At 68.0% G+C, this 24,827-nt stretch overlaps 1 protein-coding gene across 1 annotated transcript in view; it reads left to right on the forward strand.

Moving 5' to 3' along the window:
- Window positions 1-11,932: 11,932 nt before the first annotated feature.
- Window positions 11,933-24,827, forward strand: part of KIRREL1 (kirre like nephrin family adhesion molecule 1) — a 62,481-nt gene continuing 49,586 nt past the window's right edge. Inside the window, exon 1 of the mRNA XM_055333993.1 lies at window positions 11,933-12,028. Coding sequence (XP_055189968.1) covers window positions 11,977-12,028 — 52 coding nt within the window. The 5' untranslated portion in view covers window positions 11,933-11,976. The remainder of the gene's footprint in view (window positions 12,029-24,827) is intronic.

A 24,827-nucleotide genomic window follows, 5' to 3' on the forward strand; every position in this document is an offset into this window, starting at 1 on the left:
CTACAGGTCCCCCCAGTCGGCCTCACACATCCCCCAGCTGGCCCCCCCAGGTCCCCCAAGCCGGTCCCACAAGCCCCCCAGCCAGCCCCACAGGCCCCCCCAGCCGGCCCCACATGTCCCCCAGCCGGCCCTATGGGTCCCTGCAGTCGGCCCCACAGGTCCCCCAGCTGGCACCCCCAGGTCCCCCAAGCCGGCCCCACAAGCCCCCCAGCCAGCCCCATAGGCCCCCCAGCCGGCCCTACAGGTCCCCGCAGCCGGCCCCACAGGCTCTCCAGCCGGCCCCTCATGTCCCCCAACTGGCCCCACATGTCCCCCCAGCCGGCCCCACAGGCACCCCAGATCACCAGTCCGGCCCCCCAGACCCCCCCCCCTGGCTTCCTCGCTCCTCGAGAGCCGGCACATTGCACAGAGGGCGCTGAGAGCAGGTGCTCACCTTGCCTCACGCAGGGGAGGGTTTGAGGTCAGAACCAGGGATCTCGAAGGCGGCACATTGCAGGACACTCCCTCCCCCACCGAGCCCCGGGTCCCCTGAGGTGCCAGAAAGTGGCCGTCGGCACACATGTGTGTGCACACGCGTGCTCAGTGGCTTGGACCGTGAGAGGCGGCGGGTGCGGGAGCCGGAGGCGCTGGCGCGGGTCAGGGCCAGGCTGCCTGTCGGGGCTGCGGGTGAGTGTCCGCGGCCTCGTCTGTGGGACACGGATAAGGGCCTCCTCCGGCCGCTGCTGCCAAGGATGCACGGGGCAGCCTTTGAGTGTCCGGGACCTCAGGTACGACTGGACTGCCACTCGTGGGCACGTTCCTCGTTCCGAGAAGGGAGAGGCCAGAGTGAGCCCTCCCGAGGGCTTCTTGGAGGAGGTGGGCGTCCCCGGAGCCTGCGATGTGCAGAGTCTCTCCTGACTTCTTTTCTACAGTCTGACCCCTGACGGCCGTGAGCCCAGGGCTTACCCCGTCTAATTCAGGTCCTGAGGCAAGTGGTTTGAGTTCACCAGAAGGGAGCGTCCTGGGGGGAGGAGCCGGTGGAGGAGGGGGATGGAGGGTGGAGGGAGGGAGGATGAGGGGAGGGAGGAGGGAGGAGAAAGGGAAGGAGGAGAGAGGGAGGAGGAGGAGGGAGGAGGAGGAGGGAGGAGGAGGAGGGAGGAGGGAGGAGGGAGGAGAAAGGGAAGGAGGAGAGAGGGAGGAGGAGGAGGGAGGAGGAGGAGGGAGGAGGGAGGAGGAGGAGGGAGGAGGAGGAGGGAGGGAGGCTGCGCCAGGGCAGGCAAGTTGCAGCCCCAAGCCAACCCCGGGGCCGGAGGTGGGGGCGGCGCTGGCTTCCAGGGCCCAGGCCCTCGGTCCACAGCACAGCAACGGAGCCGGGAGGCCCCAGCCAGGCGCCGCGTCCACACAGACCCCCGGCCCGGGCTCCCAGGCTGCCTGCCCCCCAACCGCCGCCTGACCCCCGACCGCTCCCCTGCCTCAGGCCCTGCTTCCCGCGCGGGCTTTGGGCCTACAAACCATGAGCAGCCCAGCCGGTGCAGCCGTCGGCGACACACACAGGGAGGAGCGGCTCCTGAACGCCCCTGGTCTCAGCCCTTCCCCAGGACTCCAGGGGCAGGTGTCGCCGGCCAAGTGGCTCACGGCGGGGGTGGGGGGGCAGCGGGGGCCTTGGGGCGAAGCCTCCAGGCCGCGGGGCCCTCCCAGTCCCCACAGGTGCACCCCTCCCGGCGGAGTCAGCTGCCCCTGCCAGCCGCAGGTGCCCTGCCTGCCCTCCTGCCGCCCCTGCCCGGGGTGGGGAAGCAGCCCGGGGCCCCTTTTGGGGACGGGGTCACGGGGCCCGCGCCACGGCCATGGGGAGAGTGAAGGAGGAGCCGCCTGAGAGCTGCGCTGGCCGCCCCCCAGGACCCGGTGGAGGGGACCAAGGGGCTAAAACCCAGGGAGGGAGGAGGAAGGCCAACCTTGTCTGCCTGTGGCCTTGCCAACGCCGGAAGATGCAGCAAAGCCAGCCTCATCCCCCAGGGCTGGGGGGCGGCAGGGGCAGGGGGACGCGCCGCCGAGTCCGGGGGTGGCAGGGGACAGCTCACAAGGGAGGAATTAGGATGCGTCTGTGCAGCCGCTTGGGGAGGTTCGGTGCCCAGCCTAGGGCAGCCCTATTCGGGGCAGGATGCGGGGACAGACTGCTCCCACGTGGCAGGTGCTATGGGCTGGACCACGTCCCCAAGGGTCACATGTTGAGGTCCCAGCCCCGGGACCGCAGAACATGACTGTGCACGGAAACAGGGCCTTCACAGGGGGAATCGAGATAAAACGACACCATCTGGGGGCCCCTGACCCAGTGGGACCGGCGAGTTTACAGGACGAGCTTGGGACGCGGGGCACAGAGTGAGTCCCCGCAAAGCCACGAGAGAGGCCAGGCTGTGTGACTGCAGGACCCTCAGTTCCCAGACTTGTGGCCTCTGGGGTCTGAGAAATGCTGCGGCCACGGAGCCCACGGAGCTGTGTCCGGAGGCGAGGTCAGCTGTGCCGAGAAGGGGTGAGCCCAGGGGTGGGCGCAGGCCAGGAGGGGGTGCAGACCTGCAAGGGTTGCAGGCCTGGAGGGTGTACAGTTCAGAAGGGGTGCAGGCCTGGAGGGGGTACAGGTCAGGAGGGGTGCAGGCTTGGAGGTGGTGCAGGCCAGGAAGGGCACAGACCTGGAGAAAGTGCAAGCTTAGAGGGGGCGCAGGCCAGGAGGGATGCAGGCCTGGAGGGGGTACAGGTCAGGAGGGGTGCAAATCTGGTGGGGGCACAGACCTGAAGGGGGTGCATGCCGGGTGGGGGTGCAGGCCAGGTTAGGAGGGTCATAGATCTGGAGGGGGTGCAGACCTGAAGAGGGTGAATGCCAAGAGGGGGTGCAGGCCAGGAAGGGTGCAGGCCTGGAAGGGGTACAGGTCAGGAAGGGTACAGGCTGGGAAGGGTGCAGGCCAGGACGGGATGCAGGTCAGGAGGGTGCAGACCTGAGGGGTGCAGGCCAGGAGGAGGTGGAGCCTGGGCAGGGACCCAGGGGGCCGGGGGGGTGGCTGGAAATTCTTCGAGGCCCCAGGGGCCCTCTCGTGCCCCCCCCCCGCCCCGCCCTGCCCCGCCCCGCAGCCCCAGCCCCTGGTGGCTCCAGTTTATTTTCCAGAGAATGCACCAGCGGCCGGCGCCACCTCAGCCGTCCCTTGAGGCGCCGAGCTGCTAAAGGCTCCTGTCCGGAGGGTGGCCGGTGCCCCAGGGCCCCCACGTCACAGCGGCCAACCGTGGCACCCCGTGCCATGCAGGCGAAGGGCCAGGTGGCTGGTGCTGGGGATGGGGGTGGCAAACTCGCGCTGCCCCTGCTGTTTGCCAGGGGTCCCCAGCAGGTCGTTGACCCTGAGTATCAAAGTTGCTCGGGGTCTGGGGATCCTGCCCTTCCCGGCATGTGAGGGCAACAGGACTTGGATGAGGGCCGAGAGGGGAAGTAGGCCGCTGCCTCGCGTCTGGCCTGGCAGCGCCACTGGGCAGCCCCGGGCAGGTTCCCTCAAGGCCCAGGGCACTCCCTGCGCCCCCGTAAGACGGAGGAAATGAGGTTCCTGGAGGCGGATGAGACGAATCACAGCAAAGCCGTGGAATGGTGCGGGCTCAGGGCAGGGGCCAGGACAAGGGCTGCCACCAGCAGCAGCATCACCTCCACCATCGCCATCACCACCACCAGCACCACCACTACTATGTGGTCCCCAGCATCACCACTACCATCATTATTCATCATCATCTTAATCAAATACCGATTCTGTGGCCCGAGCGGATCCAATTTTGTGGGACACGAAGCCTGCGTTGTTTGGTGGGGTGGGGAAGAGGCCCCCTGAAAGAGAAGGAACACACGAAACTATAAGCTCACAAATAGGTACAGAAGTGAAATTCCATTTTAAAAATGAGAAAAGGAATCATAACCGATTATGCATTTCTAGAAGCTGGGAAATGAAAAGCTCATTAAAAACCCAGAAAAATAATGTAATCACTTTTAGTAACTGTCTGAGACGCTACGTCATATTTTTTCTCCTTTTTTTTGGCTGCACACCCTTTGACTCTTCGTAACAGTTTAGGAGTTTTTTTTTTTTTTATCGAAAGAGGAGGACTGTTCAGATTTCCCCTGCTGTGGTTGGTCAAAATGCACATTTTTGGCGTTGAGAGTGTTTAAGGATGCCTTTGAGCTTTAAAGTCGCTGCGGAGGTCATCCTGTGTCCGATCGTAGGATGCTCGTCAAACGTGGAGACAGGAGAGCTGGGCCCTTCTTCATAGCCGAGCGGTTTCAGGGCCGCAGGCGTCCTGGGGCTGTCGAGGCCTGGGTTCGGGGTGCAAGTGCTCGCAGCGGCCGCGGCCGTCCCGTTCGAGCCACTGAGGCACGTGGAGCTTGCCCCGCTGTGGCCATGTGACGTGCTCCTCCCGGGTAGTCGGGTCGTCTGCTGCCCCCTTAACGTGGCAGCAGGCCCAGGATCATCCAGGCTTTGCGGGGCCGTTCACTTCTTAACCCCGAACAGCACCCAAGGATCCACCTAGGACTAGATGGGGCGCCCCTGCGGTGGGAGGACGTCCCCCTCGACAAAGCATCAGGGAGGGCCACACCCGCCGCTCATCGCCTTACGCAAAAGTCACGATGAGAAGGAACAGCAGACGTCATCGCTGTGTGTCCTAACGTGGCACCCTCGCGTCTCGTATGCGGAGCCAGGCCGGCAGGTGCCGCCCAGAGCCGTGCAGCGCCGTGAGCAGGTGGACCCCGTCAGCGGGTGGTCAGCCCACCTCCGGCTGTGCCCCCTTGGTGGGTGGTAGTCTAGGGCTCATCCTGGAAGGCCCGTCTCGTACCCGCGTGGCTCCCGGGCAAGTACAGTGTCCATAATCACCCCGTCGGAAATGTGCTCCTTGGGGGGCAGCTGGGGGGGGGGTCAGCGGTGGAGCATCTGCTTTTGGCCCAGGGCGTGACCCCGGGGTCCCGGGATCGAGTCCCACATGGGGCTCCCTGCGTGGAGCCTGCTTCTCCCCTGCCTGTGTCCCTGCCTCCCTCTCTGTGTCTCTCATGATAAATAAAATCTTAAAAAAAAAAAAAAGGCAAATTAAAAAAAAAAAGAGAGAGAGATGTGTTCCTTTGGTTAAAGCCCTGCCCGGTGCTAACTCTCCTTGAAGGTACACCTGGGGCGGGGTGGGGTCGAGGCTTAGGCAGGAGGGGAGCTCTCGGGGTGGCGGGATCAAGGTATGAAGGTCCAAGGGGGAGGCCGCAGCGCAAAGGCGGCTTCCTCGACCCCCACTGTGCAGGGGGAGGCCCGCCGGGGCCCGTGGTGCATCTTGTGCTGTGGCCGCCGGTGGCACTGGGGCCAAGGGACAGCCAGGGAACGGCCACAGCACCTCAGCATCCTTCTTAGTCAATCCTGAGCCACCCTAGAAGAGACGACAACTGTCCAGCTTCTCCGTAGCAGCCCCCGAGCACGTGGCCCTGCCAGCTGGAGCTTTGGGACGCCCTCTGGGGCCGCGCCGGGGACCCCGCCACAGGTGGGCTTTGCTCTCGGGCTCCCCTCGCCCCCCCCCGCCCTGAGACCTGGCCCGCGCGTGCTCTGCAGCTGCTCCTGGTGGCGGGACGCAGTGACTCGGTCCCAGCCCGCCCACCCGCCCGCCCGTGAGGGGCAGCAGGTCCAGGGCACAGCGGTGACACCCCGTCCTGTTTGGGGAAACCCCGAAGACCTGGAGACCGGAGGCTGCTGGGCGTAGAGTCCAGAGGGCCGTCGAGGCCACAGAGGGCTCGCCGGGCGTGTGTCCTGCATGCGGCTCAAGGGCTCACCATCCACTGGGAAACCGGGAGCCGCTGGGGCCTTCAGGGCGACCGCGCCAATCTTCAGGGCTCTCCCGTTCCTCCAGGCAGGAGCCTGGCCCACAAAACTCATTTTTTTTTCTTTTTTTAAAATATTTTATTTATTTATTCATGAGAGACACAGAGAGACAGAGGCAGAGACCCAGGCAGAGGGAGGAGCAGGTCCCTGCAGGGAGCCCGACGTGGGACTCGATCTCGGGACCCCGGGGTCACGCCCTGGGCCGCAGGCTGACGCCCCACCGCTGAGCCCCCCCAGGGCCCCCCCAGCCAAGCTGTTTCACCAGAAGAACCGGCCTGTGGCCTCCCGCGGACGATGAGCCGCGCTGCCGAGTTTCTCCGTTATAAATACACTGTAGGGCCCCGTGACTTGGCCATAAATCGCCGCACTGTGCTCAGGTGATGTCGCCCGACGCTGGGCGGTATTTATAGCTTTGTTCACTGTTCCCTGGGATCTTTTTTTCTTTTTTTTTTTTTTTTTTTTGCACATTCTGGGTAACGCGTGTGTCCCCACCACCCACGCTGAGGAGGGGAGGTGAACTTCCGGGCCGTCTCTGTTCTCCCTGCAGCACCTTGGAGGGCTGGTTTCCTGCAGCCCATCGCCTCCCTCCTGCGGCCCAACCGCCAGCCGTGCGGCTCCCTGTCGCCTTTGCACAATCCAGAAAAGGGACGTCGGTCTGTGTGTCTCCATCCTGGGAGCCGACTCCAGGGAGGCACCACGATCGCCAAGGTGGACGGTCCCGTGCGCGGCTTCGGAGTCAGCAGGGCAAGGCCCAGTGCACCCCAAAGGCCCCAGAGCCACCAGGGAGGCTGGAGCGTGGGCAAGAGCTGGGGGCCACGGAGGGCAGGGGCAGGCCCCCGGGGCCCCCGTGGGGTGACCCCCCCCCCAGGCGCTGGACGGTCCCCCACCCGGAGGTGCCGGCCAGCGGTCCCGGGTTTGAACAGGACGGAGGCTGGTGCCTTCCTCACAACACGGACGGACCCGCGAGAAGCTGTCGGCCGGCGATGTCTTCACCCGGTGAGCGCCCATGAAACCACGGCCACGTCTGTGCCAGGAGCGTGCCCCACGTCCCCAGGGCCCACGGCTCCCGTGTAGCTGCCACTGTGGGCCTCGGGGCTGCTCCTTCGCCCCCTGCCCCCCCCCCGCACCCTGGCGGCTGCCTCCCCCTCCCTGGGCCCCCCGGGAAGGACCGTCCTCGGGAGCAGTGGGTTCCTGTTGTGGGGTCTTTTTCAGGGGGGACGGGGGTGCTCTTTTCCCTCTGGCCTGTGTTCCCTTAGGGTGTCTCTCCACGGCCCAGTGTCGGGCTCTCGGGGGAGGACTTGGGGCCGGGCCGGGGCAGGTGGGCTTATGAAGGAGGGGCGCCCGCCAGGGGGGCAGACGGGGTGCCAGGGCCTCGCTGCTGGCTGTGCCTCGGAGGCTGGAACGCAGGCAGTGGGGGGACATGAGACCAAAATCCTCCATCTGTCCCTTTAGGAAATGCTACCAGAGCCGCAGCCAGACCCTCTGGCAGGCCCCGCTGGGCTTGTTCCCGGCGGGAGGGAGCTGGGATGCGGTGGGAGCAGCCTCTGACCAGGCATTTGCCCAGCGCACACCTGCGCCCCGGGAACCCCTCCACGGCCTCTCCGGGGAACAGCCCCTGACGCCCCACAGAAGCTAAGGGGCCATGGGTCCGGGGCCTCAGCCCTGGCAGGAAACCGAGGCCAGGTGAGGAAAGGGGCGTGGGCCACACGGCGACGTGACTGCGGGTGCCCGCTCTCCATCCCCTGCTCCCAGGCACCTCCACGCATGTACGCTTTCGGGCTCTGCGGGCGTCTCCCTCCATCTGCGCCTCCCCACCCTGCGTGATCAGCTCCGGACCGCAGGGGGCTGAGCCTGCCTCAGTTTCCCGTCCCGGGTGCTGCCTCCGTGCATGTGCACAGGATGGACGTGCAGGTGAGTGGGCTCATCTCCCCCCAGCCAGGGTCCTGCTCTCAGCCAGCCTGACTCCAGGCTCCCCCCGCATGGACCTGACTCTCCTCTACCCTGAAACCCTGTCCCCCAGGGCACCCCGGGTGGTGATGCGGTGATGCTGGCTGCCCTGGGGCCCCACCGGCCCCGCCGAGCCGAGCCAAGAGGAGCACACGCTGCGGCCCCGTGGCGGAAGCAGGTCTGGGGACGGGGTTAGGGCCGAGGCAGGAGCCCTTGGATGGCGCGGGGTGTGGAGGCCGCGGGCCTGGGAGGAGGACCAAGAAAGCCCAACCAGGGGAAAGGGAACATGAGGGACTTGGCCCTCTCCGCGGGAACCCCCGCCCGCTCTGCCTCCATTCCCACCTTCAGAGGCAGGAAGTGAGCACCCTGTGGAGTCAGGGCCTCTGGGCAGCTCTGGGTGCAGGGGCGAGCTCAGCAGGAACCCACCCCCTCGCGGGCTCAGGCCGCGACCCCGCATTGCCTCTACTACAGGGACCTGTCCCCACGTCAGGGCTGGGATCTGAGGCAGGAGTGGAAGGATTTGGGGGGCACCTGCCCCGCACACCACGGACCCCGCCGGCCATGCACTCCCTCGCAGGGTCTGGGCTGGCGGCGTTGCTGCAGGCGAGCCCCAGGCTGCCATCTGGACGGGTCCATGCAGCCGCCGGGAGGAGCCCCGGCGCCCGAGGAGCTCAGGAGGAGGCCAAGGAGGGCACAGCCCGGGGGCAGGCAGGACGGGCTCGGGGCACCGTGCCGTTGGGAGGGTTTTCCAGGCCGCAGGCCGGGACTGGGCCTCGCTGTGCGTCTCCGTGTCCGTCTCCCGAGGGCAGCGGGGCACGTCCCCCGCCCCCTCGGGGGAAACGGGACAATCTGTAGAAGGCTTCTGCCGTTGTTCGCCCTCCTCCAGACCAAGAACCCACTTCTGTGTCTCCGCGTGGCTTCACCGGCCTAGGGCCATAAATCGCCTTCTGCTCACTCGCCGACCTCTTGATCTTTTTGCTTTTGTGCTCAAAAGTTATTAATATTTCTGTGACTCCATATATAACCTTCCGCAGCTTCTCTCCCTTGGTGGCGGCATGTCCCCGGGGACCCCTCCCTCCGTCTGCAGGCGCAGGCCTGTCTGGGCGGCCCGGCTCAGCGCCCACCCGTGTGCGGGAGGCGGCTTCCAAGGCCCGGCTCGGGGAGCTGAGAGCTGCACGGCCGCTGACCCCCGTCGCCCTCACGCCCCCCCACAGGGCTCTCGTCCCCGTTTGCAGGTGAAGAAACCTGGGTCGGGGAGAAACCGGGTCCGGGAGACACCACCGGCTCACGCGGAACGTGAGGGACACCGCCTGCGTGATGATACCCCGGCAGGTGTCCCAACCCACGTGCTTTGTCCTCGACGGTCCTGCTGCCCCTCTGGTGGCGAAAGCGGCTCCCATTCCTCCCATTTGCCCTCGGGACGCCGCAGGGACGCCCGCAGCCCTTGCCCCGAGGGGCGCCAAGTTGGAGGGGGTAGGAGGCAGATGCCGTATCCTGGGCCGCGGCGTCTAGTCCAGCGGAGAGGACCCAGACTCGGCCTCTGGGGCCCCCACCTGACCCTGGGGGTCAGCCCCACGCTGCACCCTGGGACGAGAGCCAGTGAGGAGGCTCCAGCAGGCTCAGCGAATCCAGGAGTGGTTGGCAACGTTTGTGCCACAGAGAGGAGCCCGGAGCAGAGGGAGCGGAGCGCAGCCCGGGGTGCGTGGGCCTGGCCATCAGCAGCGCTGCCGCGGGGCAGGGTGGGCACCTCGGGGCTCCCCCCATACCCCGGACGATCAGCCTCTGGAGTGAGGCCAAGGCCCTGGAGCTTTTAAAAAGCTTCTCAGGGGGTTTTGCTTCCCGGCTGGCGTCGAGGGCCCCGGGCTGGGGCGGGTCTTCGGCTCCTGATCTGGGTGCCCAGTGGCTTACGGGAGGGGATTCTGTGGAAGGGTGTCCTAGGACGGACGGAGGGGGCCAGGACGGAGGGGGCCGGGACAGAGGGGGCTGGGATGGAGCGGGCCAGGATGGAGCGGGCCAGGACAGAGCGGGCCAGGATGGAGGGGGCCAGGATGTGCGGTTACAGAGGCGCAAGGAGGCTCCGGGAGCCAGGGGTGGGGGGGGCTACTGCTCCGGCTGCTGGGCAGCTGGCTGTCCTGCTGCTGGGGCTTCGAGGTGGCAGGGACATCAGTCAGGACAACGCCGTCCGTCCCGCACGGAGAATCACGGTCACACCTGAGCAGAACCAGGAGGGCAGCGGCTGAGGAGCTCTCAGCCGAGCGTGCTCTTGACCCTCATGGCCCGGCCTGCTCTCCTCAGCCTCACCTGAGTCACCGCCCGTGGGCCCCTCTAGCAGGGTGGTCTCCCTGCCCCTGCGCGTCCCTTGCCGCGCTCACTGCCACCCAGTATACTTTACATTTCGTGCGTATTCATGGGGAAAGCGGCAGGGACCGCGCGTGACACCTGCCTCTTCCTCCCCTCCAGGATGGAACACTACGGAAGAGGAACTTTTCCTTTTTTTTTTTTAATCCCCCCCCCCCCCGCATTGTTGTATCTCCAAGGCCTAGAATAGTGCAGCACAAGCAGGCACGGGAGAAACGTCAGTGCTCGGTGGTGGTGCCCGGGTGGCTGGTTCTCTTCCTCGAGCCCCGGCGGCTCCGGCTCTGACTTTCCAGGTGTCCGGTGCGGGGCGCGTGTGTCTCTGAACCTGGGATGGGCTCCCCGGGGGTCAGTGCGTGGGGCCTCGCGAGCTGGTGTCCCCCCAGCATCCGCCCCCCAGGAGCGCGAGGACCTGTCACTCCGCCTCAGGGTCCCCAAAGGAGCCACCTCGCGCCAGCAGAGGGCACTGGAGAGCTGTGCGCCTGCTTTTTGGGGCGAAATCCAGAATTCTTGGAGGGTAGCGTTAGGGACCCAGGAGACCAGGAGTGGTGGAAAGCAGCGAGCGCAGCCCTCTCTAGACCCAGAGTCCCGCGAAGTTGTGCGGTTGCTGCGCAGAGTCTGCTTTCCGCCCCCTTCCTCCCCGAGGAGCCCCCCCCAAGCCCTGGGCGCAGAAGCATCTGGTTGGGGTTGGGAGGGGGCGGGTCGCCCAGCTGGGCCCCTAGGAAAGGGACCCCCAGGGAAGGCCGCGGCGCCCCCAGGGCCTCCCTCCCGTCCCCGTTCCCAGGTCTCCCAACCCCAGAGGATCGCAAGCTCCTCCGGCTTCGAGATCCTGCCCCCCCCATCCCCCGGCCCCAGCCCGGAGTTCCCTACTTTCTCCTCCTGGACGGAACCACCAGGGATGAACAAAGGCGGGAGGCCTCTGCGCCCTTCCCGCGGCGGGGGCTGCGACAGCTGGCCTGGCCCCACCGGGTGCGGGGAAGGGGGCGGGGAAGGGGGCGGGGGGCCGCGGCCCCGGGGCACCGCTCGCCGTCCCAGCTCCGGGGTTCGTAGGCGGGGACAGGCGCGCACCGCCCCCTTCCCACCCCCGGGAGGCCACCGAGAATTCCCGATTTCGGGGATCTCGGGGTTAGAGTCTGGGTGTGGGATTCACCAGGAAAAAGCAGGCATTTTGTGGTTTTTGACTCCAAGATCCGCCACCGGCCCGCCCCGCCCCCGCCGGCCTCCCCATCCCCGCCATCCGCGCCCGCAGGTCCCCGCCCCACCGCCCGCGCAGCCCGCCGCCCCCCGGCAGAGCGCCCCCCGTCCCCCCGGCGCCTCCGCGCCCCCAGTGTCCCCCGCGCCCCCCAGGTTGCCCCCGCCCCCACCCCCAGCGCCGCCCCGTACCCCGCGCCCCCAGTGTCCCCCGCGCCCCCCGCGCCCCCCGGCCCCCGCGCCCCGGTCCCGCGCCCGCCGCATCTCGTCCCGGCCGGGGGTGTGCGTGCGCGCCGGGGGCCGGCGGGCCGGGGGCGGGCCGGGCGGGAGACGTCAGGAGGGGCGGGGAGGGGAGGGGAGGGCCGAGGCGCCGAGGGCGGAAGAGCCCCGGAGAGCGCGAGCCGGGAGGCGGCGGCGGGGCGCGGGCGGGCCGGGCGGGGGCGCGGGGGCGCGGGGCCGGGGGGCGGCGGCCGGGAAGTGAGTTGTGCGCCGGGTGCGCGCGTGCGAGCGTGTGTGCGCGTGTGCCCGCGCGTGTGCAGGGCCGGGGGCGGGCTCCGGCCCGCGCCCTCCTCCCGCCCCGCGCCCCGCGCCCCCGCGCCCGGCCGCCGAGTCGGGCCCCGGCGCGCGGGCGGCGGGCAGCATGCTGAGCCTCCTCGTCTGGATCCTCACTCTCTCCGACACTTTCTCGCAAGGTAAGGCCGCCCCGGCTCCGGCGCCCGCGGGGCTCGCACCCCCCATCCCCGCGCGGGCCCGACTTTCCCGCGGATGCGCCCAACTTGTCCCCGGGCGCGCGCTGGGGTCGGGCCGCGGCGGGACCCGCGCGCAGCGCCCCCGAGCCCCCAGCGGCCTCCCCGCCCCTGCCGGTCCTGCGGGGGTGACGGGGGGGGGGGGCGATGGGGCGGCGACGGGGCGGCGACGGGGCGGCCAGGGCGCTGGGGGCTCGGATCTGGGGTCGGGCCGCCGGGAGCGGGGACCCTGCTCGGGAAGATGCCGAGGGAATCCCGACCCCAGGCCAGCCCGGGGGAGGGGCGCGGGGAGGGGGGCTCCGGCCTGCCTGGGCCGCCCCCCTGCAGCACGGGAGGGCTGCCCCGGCCCGGTGGGACCCCTGCCCGCGGAGGCGCCGGCTGGGAGCGACTTCCAGGCAGCTGGGCGGCTGGACCTGGGGGGGCGCTTGGAGGGGGCACGGGCCCCTCCTGGGGGGAGAGCCTGCTCGTGGGGCTTACTAGGAGCCGGCACGGAGGAGGCCCCCGGCCGGCAGGTGAGGGAGCGGTGGAGAGGGATGAGGCCCGAGCAGACCCGGAGCTGGGCGTGGGGGAGCTGGGGAAGCCGAGGGCCCAGGCTCGGGGTGCACGTTCCCCTCCCCTGGGTCTCACTCCCGGAAGAGTGAACCCCGCCGAGCTGGCCGCCCCCCTTCCAAAAATGGAGCTGACACACCAACACGGAGGAGCAGCCCGGCCCGGCCGAGACAGCCACTCACCTAGGGAGACGGACCTCCCCACAGGCATCCCCCGAGCGAGCCGGCACATCCACACAAAGCCACCGGCACCGGGCGCACAGATTCCTCCCCCGCGGCGGCTTGCACGCTCACGCACCCAAACACACCCCAACTCACCCAGACAGGGGCGTGTGTGCGGGCGGGCATCCACAAGGACACGCACACACCAAAGCCCTTCCACAGACACCAACCCTCCAGCAAACAAAGAAACTTGAAGGGACGTACACACAGCAGACACCTAGGGAGGTGTGCAGCCCCCATCGTGGAGGCGGGGGTCCCCCCGCGGGTGGAGGCCGGGCTGGGGAGCAACACCCTGGGGTGCTGGCTGTGCCAGGCCGCCCGTGTGTGTGTGTGTGTGTGTGTGTGTGTGTGTGTGTGTGTAGGGGTGGGGGTGCTGTGGGACCCCTCCTCTCGTCGCCAGGCCCTCTGCAGCCCCCAGGGCCCGCCAGCTGTCTCAGTGGGGGGTTGGCCTGCACCCTTCTTTCCCGTCGGGGCCCCCCGGGTCCCCCAGCACGAGCTAAGACACTGGAAGGGCGCTCATCCCTGGTGGGAGCCGGGTGGGAGGCGGCGCCCAGAGGGCGGCCTGGCCCCGGGGTTGGCAGGCCAAGCAGCCACTTGGCAGAAAGTTAAGAAGAGGACCTAAGTTCTGACTTTGCCGGGTGTCTGCAAGGGGTGGGGGGCAGCCCGGCAGGGTCACGCGGAGTGTGGCGGGGGCAGGCCGTGTCCGCTCCCTTCCCGCAGCCCCAGCCTGTCAGCAGTCTGGAGCAGAGTAAGCTCCAAGCGACAAAAGCTGCAGCTAGCAAGCAGGGGAGCCATGTGGATTGGATCCGGCAGGAGGCGGTGAAGGAGGGGAGCACGCTGGTGCCTCCCGCCCTCCGGGACCAGGGAGGGTCAGGGTGGCCGGGCGCCCCCCTGGTCCCCACGGGGCGGACAGCGAAACCGATGTGATGTCGGGGTGTGCAGTGTTTGGGTGGGGGAGGGGGCCCAAGGAAAGGAAGGGGGGACGAGGCCAGGAGGGAAGAGGAAGTCCGGGCTGAGGTTCCTGGGAGGGCCTGGGGAGCCCGGGGAGGGCCGGGGCAGGGACCTGGGGGCACTGGGACCCCCACGGGGTGCGGGGTGCTGCTTAGCCTCCATCCTTGGAGAGAAAGAGTTCCAGGTCAGGGACTGGGGTAGTGGGAGAGGAACGAGGGGGAGGGGCCGGGGGAGGCCGGGGAGGGGAGAAGGTGGCAGCAGTGAAATTGGGGGGGGAGCAGCGAGGAGGGGGGAGGACACATTCAGCCCAGGCAGAGAAATAAAACTCGCGTTTTAAAGAATTTCAATGGGCTTCATCAATCTTCATTTTTCACTAAATAATTTTCTGTATCTTATCTAAATGAAACCCATTATCCTTCCCCCCGTTTCCATCATGCGCTGGCTCCTCAGACTGATTGCGCCGAAAATTGAAATATTTATTCATTTTCTGGGAGATTTTCTCGCTCCCCAGTCTCTGGGAGGAGAAATTGAAAAAGAAAGATTATAGCTAATCAGAGCAATGTGGGATGACAGGCTGGATCAGGGCGGGAGCTGCCTCGGGGGATGGAGGGGGGGGAGGGGGGAGGAGAGGAATCTGTCCCTCCAGCCCCCAGAGGTCCCCCGGGCCCCCCCACCGCCGCGCGCGAGGGGAGGCCTCAAGAGCCTCCTGCACTCCTGCACCCCCCAGTTCCACGGGAGTCCGCCCTGCCCTCCCCCTGCACGCAGGCTGCAGATGCCCCCTGGGCAGCCTGGAGGCCGGGGAGCCCCGGGTCCCCCTCTGACCTTGGGGGGACACCGCCTTCCCCTTGGGGCTAAAGCGGACACGCGTGAGGGACCGGCGGGGAGGCACCGGGCCTTGGTCCCCACCGCACGCGGTCACCAGGCCCGGCTCAGCCTTCGCCTGGAGAGCCCGTGTCCTGATGGAGGCTCCCCTGGCCGTCCTGCCTGGGCGGGACGGGTCTTGAGTTGTCCTGGGTCTTGAGTTGTCCTCCGTGCCCCGGTCTCTGACACCAGTGCCGCGCACTTGAATGAAGTGCCCTTGACTCCCTGATGGGTTGGTTGGCGGGATGCAAGCGCCGCAGTGGGGGAAGGCCAGGCCGCCCCGGCTAACGGCTAACGCAGTGACCACATGGCAGGCTCCGGGCTGCTCCCACCGTGGTTACGGCCCCTCAGCCCCTCTGTGCACGTGTCGGGTCAGCTTGAGCGCAGCTGGCGCCTTCTCGGGGCCTCCCTCTGCTCACCTGGACACCGAGGATGGAAGGCGCACCCCATGGGGTCGGGGCGGCCGTGAACAGTGCTGCCAAGCGCCTGCCGCCGAGGTGCGTCGCCGTCGGGGTTTGCGGCTGGGCCTTGAGGGCGGCAGGCGGGTGGCTGCTGCCTTCTCGCAGGTCCTCCTCGTGCCCCTCTGCCTTCTCCATTCTTGTCCTCGACCTCAGGGCCCCCTCAGCGGGGTTGGGGGGCAGGAGGGGAAACTGAGCAGCCTCGGCTGGCTGGAGGTGTCAGGAGCTCTGGGGCGGGCAGGAGAGCAGAGTGGAAGAGGCTGGCCCTCCAGGGGGAAGGCTCCAGGGCCTCAGCAGGCAGCAAGGAGGGACACGAGCTGGAGGTGGCCGCGTTCCTGAGCTGGAACTAGTGCGGGTCACTTGCGAGGCCCTCGCACCAGCTACTCCCCCTGCGTCCTCTAGTCTAATCTGAGCAACAAGCCCCAAGGTCTGCTCCGTGCTGGTCCCCTTTCCTGGATGGGGAACTGAGGTGCAGACGGGGTCCACGTCTTGCTGGTAGTTGTGGGAACCCACTGGCCTCAAAGCCTGCACCATGTCCCCCACCCTGGGGACCCCACGTGCCCCCAGGGATGGATCTATCCAGGGCCCTGTGGAATGGCAGCTGGGGAAGGGAGGGAGGGAGCGTCCCGTAAAGGGGAACTCATTCGCGTTTTAAAAGCAATCCTTTATTCCGAAATTCCGTCTTCACACGTCTAAGTATGGGCTGGGCTTTCTCGGGCGTGACCGGGCTCTTGCGTGGCTTTTTGGAAAGGAGGTTCCCTGGCTGCTGCCGCGTCTGCGTCCAGTGCTGAACACAGCCGTCTGGTGGGCGAGCCGCACCTGTGGGAGCTCTGCACGGGGTCGCCTCCCAGGACGTCCAGAGCCGGGAGCCGGGAGCAGGGAGCGGGGCCAGGGGCACCCGGCGGTCACCTCAGAGCAGGCCTTCCTGGCGGGACCGAGACGGGGTCTGTGGCCGCCTGTGCGCGGGGGCTTTGAGGTGCTCCGCGGCCAAGTGTGGGTGACGAGAGCTTGGGGGGCGGGTGCACAGCACAGCACCCGAATCAGTGCATGCTGAACTCCCACCGTGTCCCTTAGTCCTGTTAACGACCCCGTGAAGTGGGTCCTTTCCTCCCCAGTTTGTAGATGAAGAAACCAAAGCTGAGTTCAATGAACTTGTTCAAGGCCATACCTGGGGTGCTGGGTCCCATGTTAAGATTCTCCTTGCGTGGCTACAAAGCCCTCACTCAGCCAGGCACCCCCACGACGGGCGCACGTGCGTCCAGGTACCACCCCCAACTGGCCTGTGTGTCTGGGCGCCACCGCGATGGGTGTGCATGCGTCTGGGTGCCTCCATGATGGGTGCAGATGCATCCAGGCGCCCCCATGACAGACGGAGGTGTGTCCAGGCGCTCCCACGACGGGCGTGTGTGCATCCCAGGGCCCCCGTGATGGGTGCGCATGCCTCCAGGTGCCTCCATGACAGGCATACGTCCGGGGGCCCCCATGACGGATGCAGGTGCATCCAGGTGCCCCCATGACGGGTGTACGTGTGTCCCGGGGCCCCCGCGATGGGTGTGCCTGCGTCCAGGTGCCTCCATGACAGGTGGAGGTGCATCCCGGGGCCCCCGCAATGGGCGTGCGTGCATCCAGGTGCCTCCATGATGTGCATGCGTGTGTCCGGGGCCCCCCGACGGGCGGAGGTGCCTCCGAGTGCCGAGCATCCCCGGGAGCTGGGGCAGCCCAGAGGGTAGAAGCCGCATCCTCCCCGACACCCCTGGCGCCCGGCCGTGCCGTCTCCCCGCCCCACGTGGGCGCTCTGTGGCCTCGTTAGTGGGATGGGAACCATGCGTCCTGCCCCGACCCCTGCGGCCCCCCTTCTTCCTCCCCTTGGGTCTCTTGAGCTGCGGAGTGCCCCGCAGGTTCCGCGCCGCCACCTGCACCACCTCCTCTGGGAGGGACACGAGCACCTACCATGCGGGCAGGACGGTGCTGCTTCTCTGCCTGGGAGGTGAGATCACGGACCCCGCCAGCGGTGATTGCAGGGAGGGGCTGGGGGCCAACGCCTTTGTCTCCCTGGTACCCGGGGGCTGCTTGTGCCGGCGGGGACATCCATCGCCCTGCGTCCAGGGCTGAGAGCCTTCCTGACCCCCAGCTCCAGCCTGGCCTCTTCCCGGGGCCTCCAGGCCGTCCTCCCGGGCAGCGGGGCCCAGGCCAGGGAAGGGCGGCAGCGGAGGGGACAGACCTGAGACGGGAGACCCGGGAAGGCCGACCCCACAGCCAGGAGCGACCGCGGGCGCACTTCAAGTGAGGGAGGAGGTCCTTGGCTCTTGGGAAGTACCCGCTTTGTGTTTGTGAGTCGTAGTGTCTGACGTCGGACCCACGGCAACGTGCTGGGGCAGGAGGTCTGTCCTCACTCTGTCCCCGCACGAGAAAGAGCCAGAGGAGAGAGGCCGATGGTCGGGGACGAGGCCAGGAAGCCATGGAGGAGCTGGGGCAGCAGCCCGAGCTGCGACGTTGGGGAGGGAGGGGGTCGTGGACCAGCGCGTGTCCTTAGGACGTCGTGCACAGGTCCTCCGTGCAGTGTGTGTCCCCGGGCACGTGTCCGTGCGCTCACCCCGCCGCCCGTGCCCCCATCAGCCACCCACCTCTCGGCCCACATGCGCCCGGACACGCGGGCCCTGGACTGCCCTGGCACGCCCACCCACGCTGCTTCCCCGGCCTGGGTGCCATCCTGGGCCCCTGAAGGCCTGCGCCTGTCCTGGGGGTGCGTGTCAAGGCCAGAGCTCGGCAGGACCCGGCGGCTCCGTTCCCAGGCTGGGACCCCCCCGCTGCAGCCCCCAGCCCTCGCACCCGCCTGCCCCGGTTGCAGTGCCCGGCCCCACCGAGGTCCTCTGAGCACCCGGGGCGAGGGCAGCTCGAGCTCTGGGGCGGCGTGGACACGGCCTTCCGCATCATCTCCCCTCCTGCTCTCTGCCCCCTTGGCTCCCAGAACTCCCAGTCTCCCCCTCCCTCCACACTGGGCTTCTCCAGCAACGCTTAGGAGCCTCTGCTGTCCCCAGGGTGGGGAGGTGATGCTGCCTCCCTCCCTGCCCTCCTTGAGCCCATTTAACAAAATTGGGATTGGATTGAAATAAATGGGCCTTGGGAAGCCCGGGTGGCTCTGTGGTTGAGCGTCTGCCTTTGGTTCGGGGCGTGATCCTGGGGTCCCCGGATAGAGTCCCGCATCGGGCTCCCTGCACGGGGCCTGCTTCTCTCTCTTCCTGTGTCTCTGCCTCTCTCTCCGTGTGTCTCTCATGAATAAATAAATAAATAAAATCTTTAAAAAAAAAAAAAGAAAAGAAATAAATGGGCCTTGCAGCCAACTGCCCTCCTCCGGATGAAGGGTCTTGAATGCAGGCCTGGGAATCTCTAGCTCTCCCTGGCAGCTTCCCTCGTTCCTGGGGGGTGTCCCTCCACGGAGAAGGGACAGCAGAGCTGAGCCTGAGGGGTCCTGGGGTCCTGGGGGGTCAGGGGCTCTGTGCTCGGGCTGTCCAGGCCAGGAGGGGAATGCGGATCCTTCTGGACTTTGGGGGGCTGCTTATCTCTCCGCCCTTTCTGGCCTCTGGTGGCACCTTGGGGAGCACAGCCTCGGGGAAGGCGTGTGGGAGGAGGGGGCACCGGGCCCTTAATCGGCAGAAACGCCTCCTGTGGACAGACGCAGACCTAAGGCCCCATCCCTGCCCCGCAGGGCCTCCTGTCCTGATTCGCTGGCTTCAGGAGGCCCCTTTCCTCTTCCGTAAAATGGGGAGAAGTCATTTTATTTTTTCAAGCCAGCCAATGTATGTCACTGTGTCCGACACAGCCTTATGGGCGTTATGCAGGAATTTTAAAAAATGACACGATATCGGAGCCCCGTCCCGTCCCAGAAGCCCAGGTGTGCGTGCCCCGGGTCCTGGCATCTCTGCGCAGGGTGACCCCACGCCCCGGGGGCCCCAGGGGCCAGGGAGGGCACCGTGCAGGCCCGGGGCCAGGGATGGACAGGATGTGCGAACGGCGGGAAGATGGACAGGAGGGCCAGCACCGCCGAATTGCCCAACTTCCGGAGCCAAGGTGTGGCTGCAAAGTGCAGGGGGGCGGGGGGGGCCCTGAAGGTCACTTGCTGGGGGGTCTGCTGGGGCCCGGGGCGAGGTGATGCGGGACAGACTGGGATAGATCCCGGGAGGTCGGGGAAAGCCAGGCCGGACTGGACGCTGCGGGGCGTGTGGGGCCCGCTTCCGTTGTCCAGGGTGAGCCCCCCTCGCTCCTCCCTGACGCCCTTTCTCCAGGCGCCTCGCCCGCCGGGCTGCCCTCCAGGTGAGATTTGCAGCCCTTCCCTTAGACGGCGAAGGAGACCGAGGACCAGGGCCCCACCACGCAGGAGAGGGCGGCCGCCTGCGGGGGGCGGGGGTACCGGTCATGTGGGGGGCGGGGGGGCCTCTGGCCGGGACGAGCCTGAGCGGAGCCCTCAGGTTTAAGATAAAGGTACGTGGGGGAGCCCAGGGCAGGTCAGGGCCCAGAGCCCAGAGCCTGGGGAAGCTGGGAGGGTCCTGGGGGGACCTGGAGGGTCCTGGGGGGGCCTGGGGGAGCTGGGGGCCGGGGAGGAGCTGGGGGAGCTGGGGGGCCTGGAGGGAGCCTGGGGAAGCTGGGGGGGGCCTGAAGGGTCTGGGCGGCCTGGGGGAGCTGGGGGAGGACCTGGGGGAGCTGGGGGAGGACCTAGGGGAGCTGGGGAGGCCCTGGAGGGCCTGGAGGGCCTGGGAGGTCTGGGGGCTGGGGGAACCTGGGGTAGCTGGGGGGCCTGGAGGGATTCTGGGGGGGCTGGGGGCCTAGGGGGCCTGAGGGGTCTGGGTCCTGGAGGGCCTGGGGGGCGTGGAGGTCTGGGGGGCCTGGGGGGCCTAGGGGGCCTGAGGGGTCTGGGTCCTGGAGGGCCTGGGGGTGTGGAGGTCTGGGGGGCCTGGGGGGCCTAGAGGGCCTGAGGGGTCTGGGTCCTGGAGGGCCTGGGGGAGCTGGGGGGCCTGGGGGGTCTGGGGAGCCTAGGGGGCCTGAGGGGTCTGGGTCCTGCAGGGCCTGGGGAGCGTGGGGCCTGGGGGGGACCTGGGGAGATCTGGGGGGGCCTGGAGGGTCTGGAGGTCCTGGGGGGCCTGAGGGTCTGGGGGGCCTGGGGGGGTCTGGGGGGCCTGGGGGCTGCCCAGAGTCTAGGGGAGCCATCTGGTTGGGTCTGAGGGCCAGTGCAGGTGACCCAGGGCTGGTGGCCACAGACGTGTGCACCTGGGGGCTGGGAGCCCAGACCGTGTGCACCTCTGGAGCCCTGAGCTCCCCTTCAGATGGAAAGCTCTGAGGAAGGTTCCGGCCTCGGCTGCGAGTCTGGGTCCCACGAGGCAGGTGCAGCTGAATGGCCAGGCCGGGCCCTGTCCTAGACACCTGGGCGGGTGGGAGGGCCCGCGCAGGGTGGACCCCGTCGCGCCGCAGGCAAGCAGGGTGACACGCTGTGGGATGGAGCTGAGGGAGGAATGTGAAAAATGCTGAGGTCTGACCGGAGGCAGCCCGGGGAGGCGGGGAGGCCGCAGCCTGGCCGGGGGAGGGGACTGCAGATGGAGGCTGGCTGCGCTGGAGGCCTGGAATGCTGCCGTCCCCATCCCCGTCCATGTCCCCGCTCTGGACAATCCCAGATTGTGCCCCCTGCTCTGGATGGAAGGAGCTGCGGAATCCGAGGGAGTGGGTCGAGGTCCCTCCCCAGGATTATGATTTCCAGGAACAAAGGCCGGGGCTCCCTAAAGCCCGCTTTGCCCAAATCTCAGCCCCGAGTCCTCCTCCTCCTCCCACCCCCGCCCGCACCCACCGGAGCTCATCTCTAAATTAACTTTGTCCTTGTAATCAGCTTAGCTAGGCTCTCCCCCTCCTCCCCATCCTCCCAGGAGCAGCCTGGGGCCCTGCTCGCCCCATTACCCAGCAGCATCGAGCCAGGAGGTGCTTTTAACTGCTTCTTCCCATTCGATTCGCTTAACCGGGAGGTTATTAGGAGGAGAGGAGCTGAGATGGGCAGCCGGGCCCGAGAGGGACCTGTGGGGGAGGAGGCATCTCTCTAAGGAGTAGGAACCCCCGGCCGGCAGGCAACGCCCCCGAGAGAAGTTGAGGTTTGTGCCCCCGGGTGCCCTCGGTCTCCAGAAGCCCTTCGGTCAGGACGGCAGGGCTCCCAGGTTCCGGTCCCGGGCCCCGAGCGGGTGCCATCCACTCCCCGCGCCCACGGCAGCCACCCTGGGCACGCGGATCCCCCACCGCTGCGCCTATCACCCCGCTCCCATCTGGGAAGTTGCCCCTTGGCAGGCGGTGGGTGAAGTGGGAATGCAAACTCATTTTAATGTCAGTTTGAGCCAAATATAATTAGAAGGGAAAATCTGACTTTGAAAAAAAAAAATCTAATGCATTGCAAAGCCAAGTTGAAATGACTTCTGGATTATCTGCACGGCGGCCGCTCTCCATTTATGCAGAAAATTGAGAGTGGGGCCCACGGGGCCTGCACCGAGGGGATTTAGCTTGTGCTCTTGCCTTTGGTCTCCATCCAGGGTCGGGTCACGGAGACGGCGCCTGGCGTCAGGTGAGCCCTGGAGCGCCCTGGGGCCTCCCTGCCGGGCGGTCTGGGGGACAGCCACCTGCAAGGTTGCCACCAAGCCGCTGGGCAGGAGTTTCAATTCCCTGGCTCCAGACACGGGGACAGTGCGCGGCACAGCGGCCCCTAGCGCCTCGCTGCTACCGCCCTGCGAGGGGCCCATGGCAGGTCATCGGCCAAGTACGGCGGGCATCGGGGTGCCGTGGTGTCTGGCGGGGACCGCGAAGGCCCAGGCGGCCAGCAAGCGCCCCGGGCGGCGCCCTGGTTGGGAGCCCTGAGCCCTGGCTTCGGCACCTGCAGCGCTCCCCGCACCGTCCCCGGTAGGCATGACCCCGGCACCCAGCCTCTGCAGGAGGTCCCCACTCGGTGTGTCACGGCCACGGGTCCCGAACCCCGGCGTCTCGGGACACTGCGGGGTCTCGACGAAGGGCGCCTCTGATTTGGACGGTCTCCCGCAGGTGGAGGCGCCGCTGCGGCCCCGGGTCCCGGACCACATGGGAGGCTCAGAGGCGGGCACCCCGGGACGTGGGCCTGGCACACCCTGCCTAGGCGCGTCTAAGAACAGAATCCTCGTATCCGGTCCCCCCGTGGGCCTCCCTAGCCGGACAGCAGAGCCTCTCTGAGCCCGGTGCCCGCCACCCCGTCTCCCCCAGGCCTCGCCAGGACAGCAGCTGCCAGCTCCAGAGCTGCAGAGCCCGGCCTCAGAGGAGGTCCTCAGGCTGCAGAGGGACGCCCTGGGTGACCCACCGGGGGAAGCAGGAGCCCCCGAGGACGAGGCGCATGCGCACATGGGGATACCTGCCCACAGACCCGCGGGGCTCCAGGGTGGCCATGGATCTCTGCGCCTGGAACCGAGGGCTGTGTCAGGGATGCGAGCGGGGAAACAACTCTTTAGGGACCTGTGCGTCCCCGGACTCTCAGGACGACTCTTCGGGCCCGACCGAGTCCACGTGGACCTCGGCCTGTGTCCTTTGTGGAGGAGAAAGGATGCGCCTTAGCCGCCCTGCTTCAGGCCCCAGGAGCCCCGAGTGGGAGGCTCCCCTCTGCCTCCCACCCTAACCCCTCCTGGCCCCGCGGGAGCCGTCTCGTTGGAGCTCCAGCTGCACAAACGTCCCGGGGCCTCCGTGTGGACGACTCACGACCCCCCCCCAACATGTTCCTCTTCTCCTTGGAGGCAGGGGTCCCATTGGCGGAGCAAGCCCAGGGGTCACCGGTGTGGGTGCCCGTAGGCCCCACGCAAGCCAGCGCAGGGGATCCCCTCAGGGGCAGGTGGTTCCGGCGAAGCACCGAGGCTGCTCTCTGGGTGTCCCCACTCAGGCCCTGACTTGTCCCAGGTCCCGTCCGAGGGCCACGGGCGCTGGGGGGCCCTGGTGTCCTTCCCACCGGCCGACAGCCCAGGGCCCCCCCGTTCCTGCTGCTCGGGGCCGGGGGAGGGGGCCCCGACGGCTGGGGCTGCAGGCTGGGGGGGCAGAGGAGGCGGACCCCCGGCAGGCCCCGTTCCAGCGTCACAGCAGGCGTCACCGGGGGTGTCCTCGGCCCAGCCATGCCGGGGGTGGGGGTGGGGTGGGGGTGGGGGGGACGGGGGACCCGGACCCGGGGCCTCCATGTGGGCAGAGGGGGGGGGGTCGGCCTTCGGGGTCCCCTGGGAGCCTGGGCCCCATGAGATGGTGCAGACTGTGGCTCTGGACCTGACCTGAGGGAGCAGACGTGGTTTCCCTGGGGGGCAGCGGGGCTGCGATCCTCTCCCGCACGCGAGGGTTGTCTAGACAGTGGGTTCGAACCCCTTGTACATCTGCTCGGAAGGAGACAGAGATTCGGGTCTGCAGGGTCCATTAGGAAGGTGCCCTGGACGGGCAGGGGGTGGGGGACAGGGGGATGGGGCCCTGGGTGGGGTCGGGGACCCTGGGTGGGCAAACAGAGGCCCTGGTCAGGGGGCTGGGGGTCCTGGGGGGGGAACAGGGGCCCTGGAGGGGGAGATGGGGGCTCTGGTTGGGGGAATGGGAGCCTTGGGGGGGAATGGGGACCCTGGAGGGGGAGATGGGGCCCTGGTAGGGGGGATGGGGCCCTGGTCGGGGGCGGGGGCCCTGGGGGGGATGGGGGCAAGGCTGGTCCCGGGCGGGGACCCTGAGGGAGGAGCCTGCCCATGTGAGGCGAGGGGGCCGCGGGAGCTGTGGCGTCGCCCCATCAGGTGTGACCCCGCAGCGCTCGCACCCGCTCCCTGCGGCCGCCCGGCTCCCGTGCTCCCCTCGGCCCGGTCTCCCGCATCCCCCGCGGCCCTTCCGTGTCTGCAGGCCTGTCCCTCAGCAGGCCTGAGCTGGGCCCGCTCCCGCAGCATTCGGTGCCTGATAATTTGTGGATTATGGCTAACTCTCGATAAAGATTCCCCTAATTGCCGGGCTCACCTCAGGTTCTATCATCAAAGCAAAGCCGCAAGGCCCCCTCTCGCCCTCCTTTCCTTTTTATTATCTCTTAATTAATCACTCTGGCTTTCACACTTAGCAGATAATTACAGTCTCCTGGGCACGCAGCTCATTTTCATAACCTCCTGCTCCAAGCCGGCAGCACGGGGGTGGGGGGAAGGGAGAGACGCCGAGGGGGGGTGCGGGTGGGAGGGGGCACAGGAAGGAGAGAAGGGGCCCGGGCAGCCTGGGCACCCCCTGCAGCCGTGGGAACCGAGGGGGCCGAGGGAGGTGCTGCCCGGGGAGGCCCACCTGCGCCCCTGAACCCGCCCGCTGCACCTGCACCTGCACCCCGGGGCCCCCACCCCCCAGCTGTGTGCCCCCGGCCCCCTGCCCCCCTGCGGCCACACAGGGGCCTAGTGAGGAGCATGACGTGGTCGCAGGTGAAGTCCCTCCGGTGTGTGCCGGGCGAGCGGCCCGCGGGTGGGGGCCTCCACCCAGGCGGGACCCCGGGTCATGGCCCCATAAGTCTGTGCTGGAGGAGAAGGGACGGCGGCGTCCCCTGGGGCTTCACCTAACCCCACGGGGACCAGCAGGCAGCGCGGGGCCCCACCCCGTGGGACGCGGGCCACCATCGCCGGGCGCCAGGGACCCAAGGCTCCGCGTCCACGAGGCTCCCTCCTCGGCCTCGCCGCGGGCCTCAGG

The sequence above is a fragment of the Nyctereutes procyonoides genome, unplaced genomic scaffold (assembly GCF_905146905.1).
Source record: "Nyctereutes procyonoides isolate TBG_1078 unplaced genomic scaffold, NYPRO_anot_genome, whole genome shotgun sequence".
Taxonomy (NCBI): domain Eukaryota; kingdom Metazoa; phylum Chordata; class Mammalia; order Carnivora; family Canidae; genus Nyctereutes; species Nyctereutes procyonoides.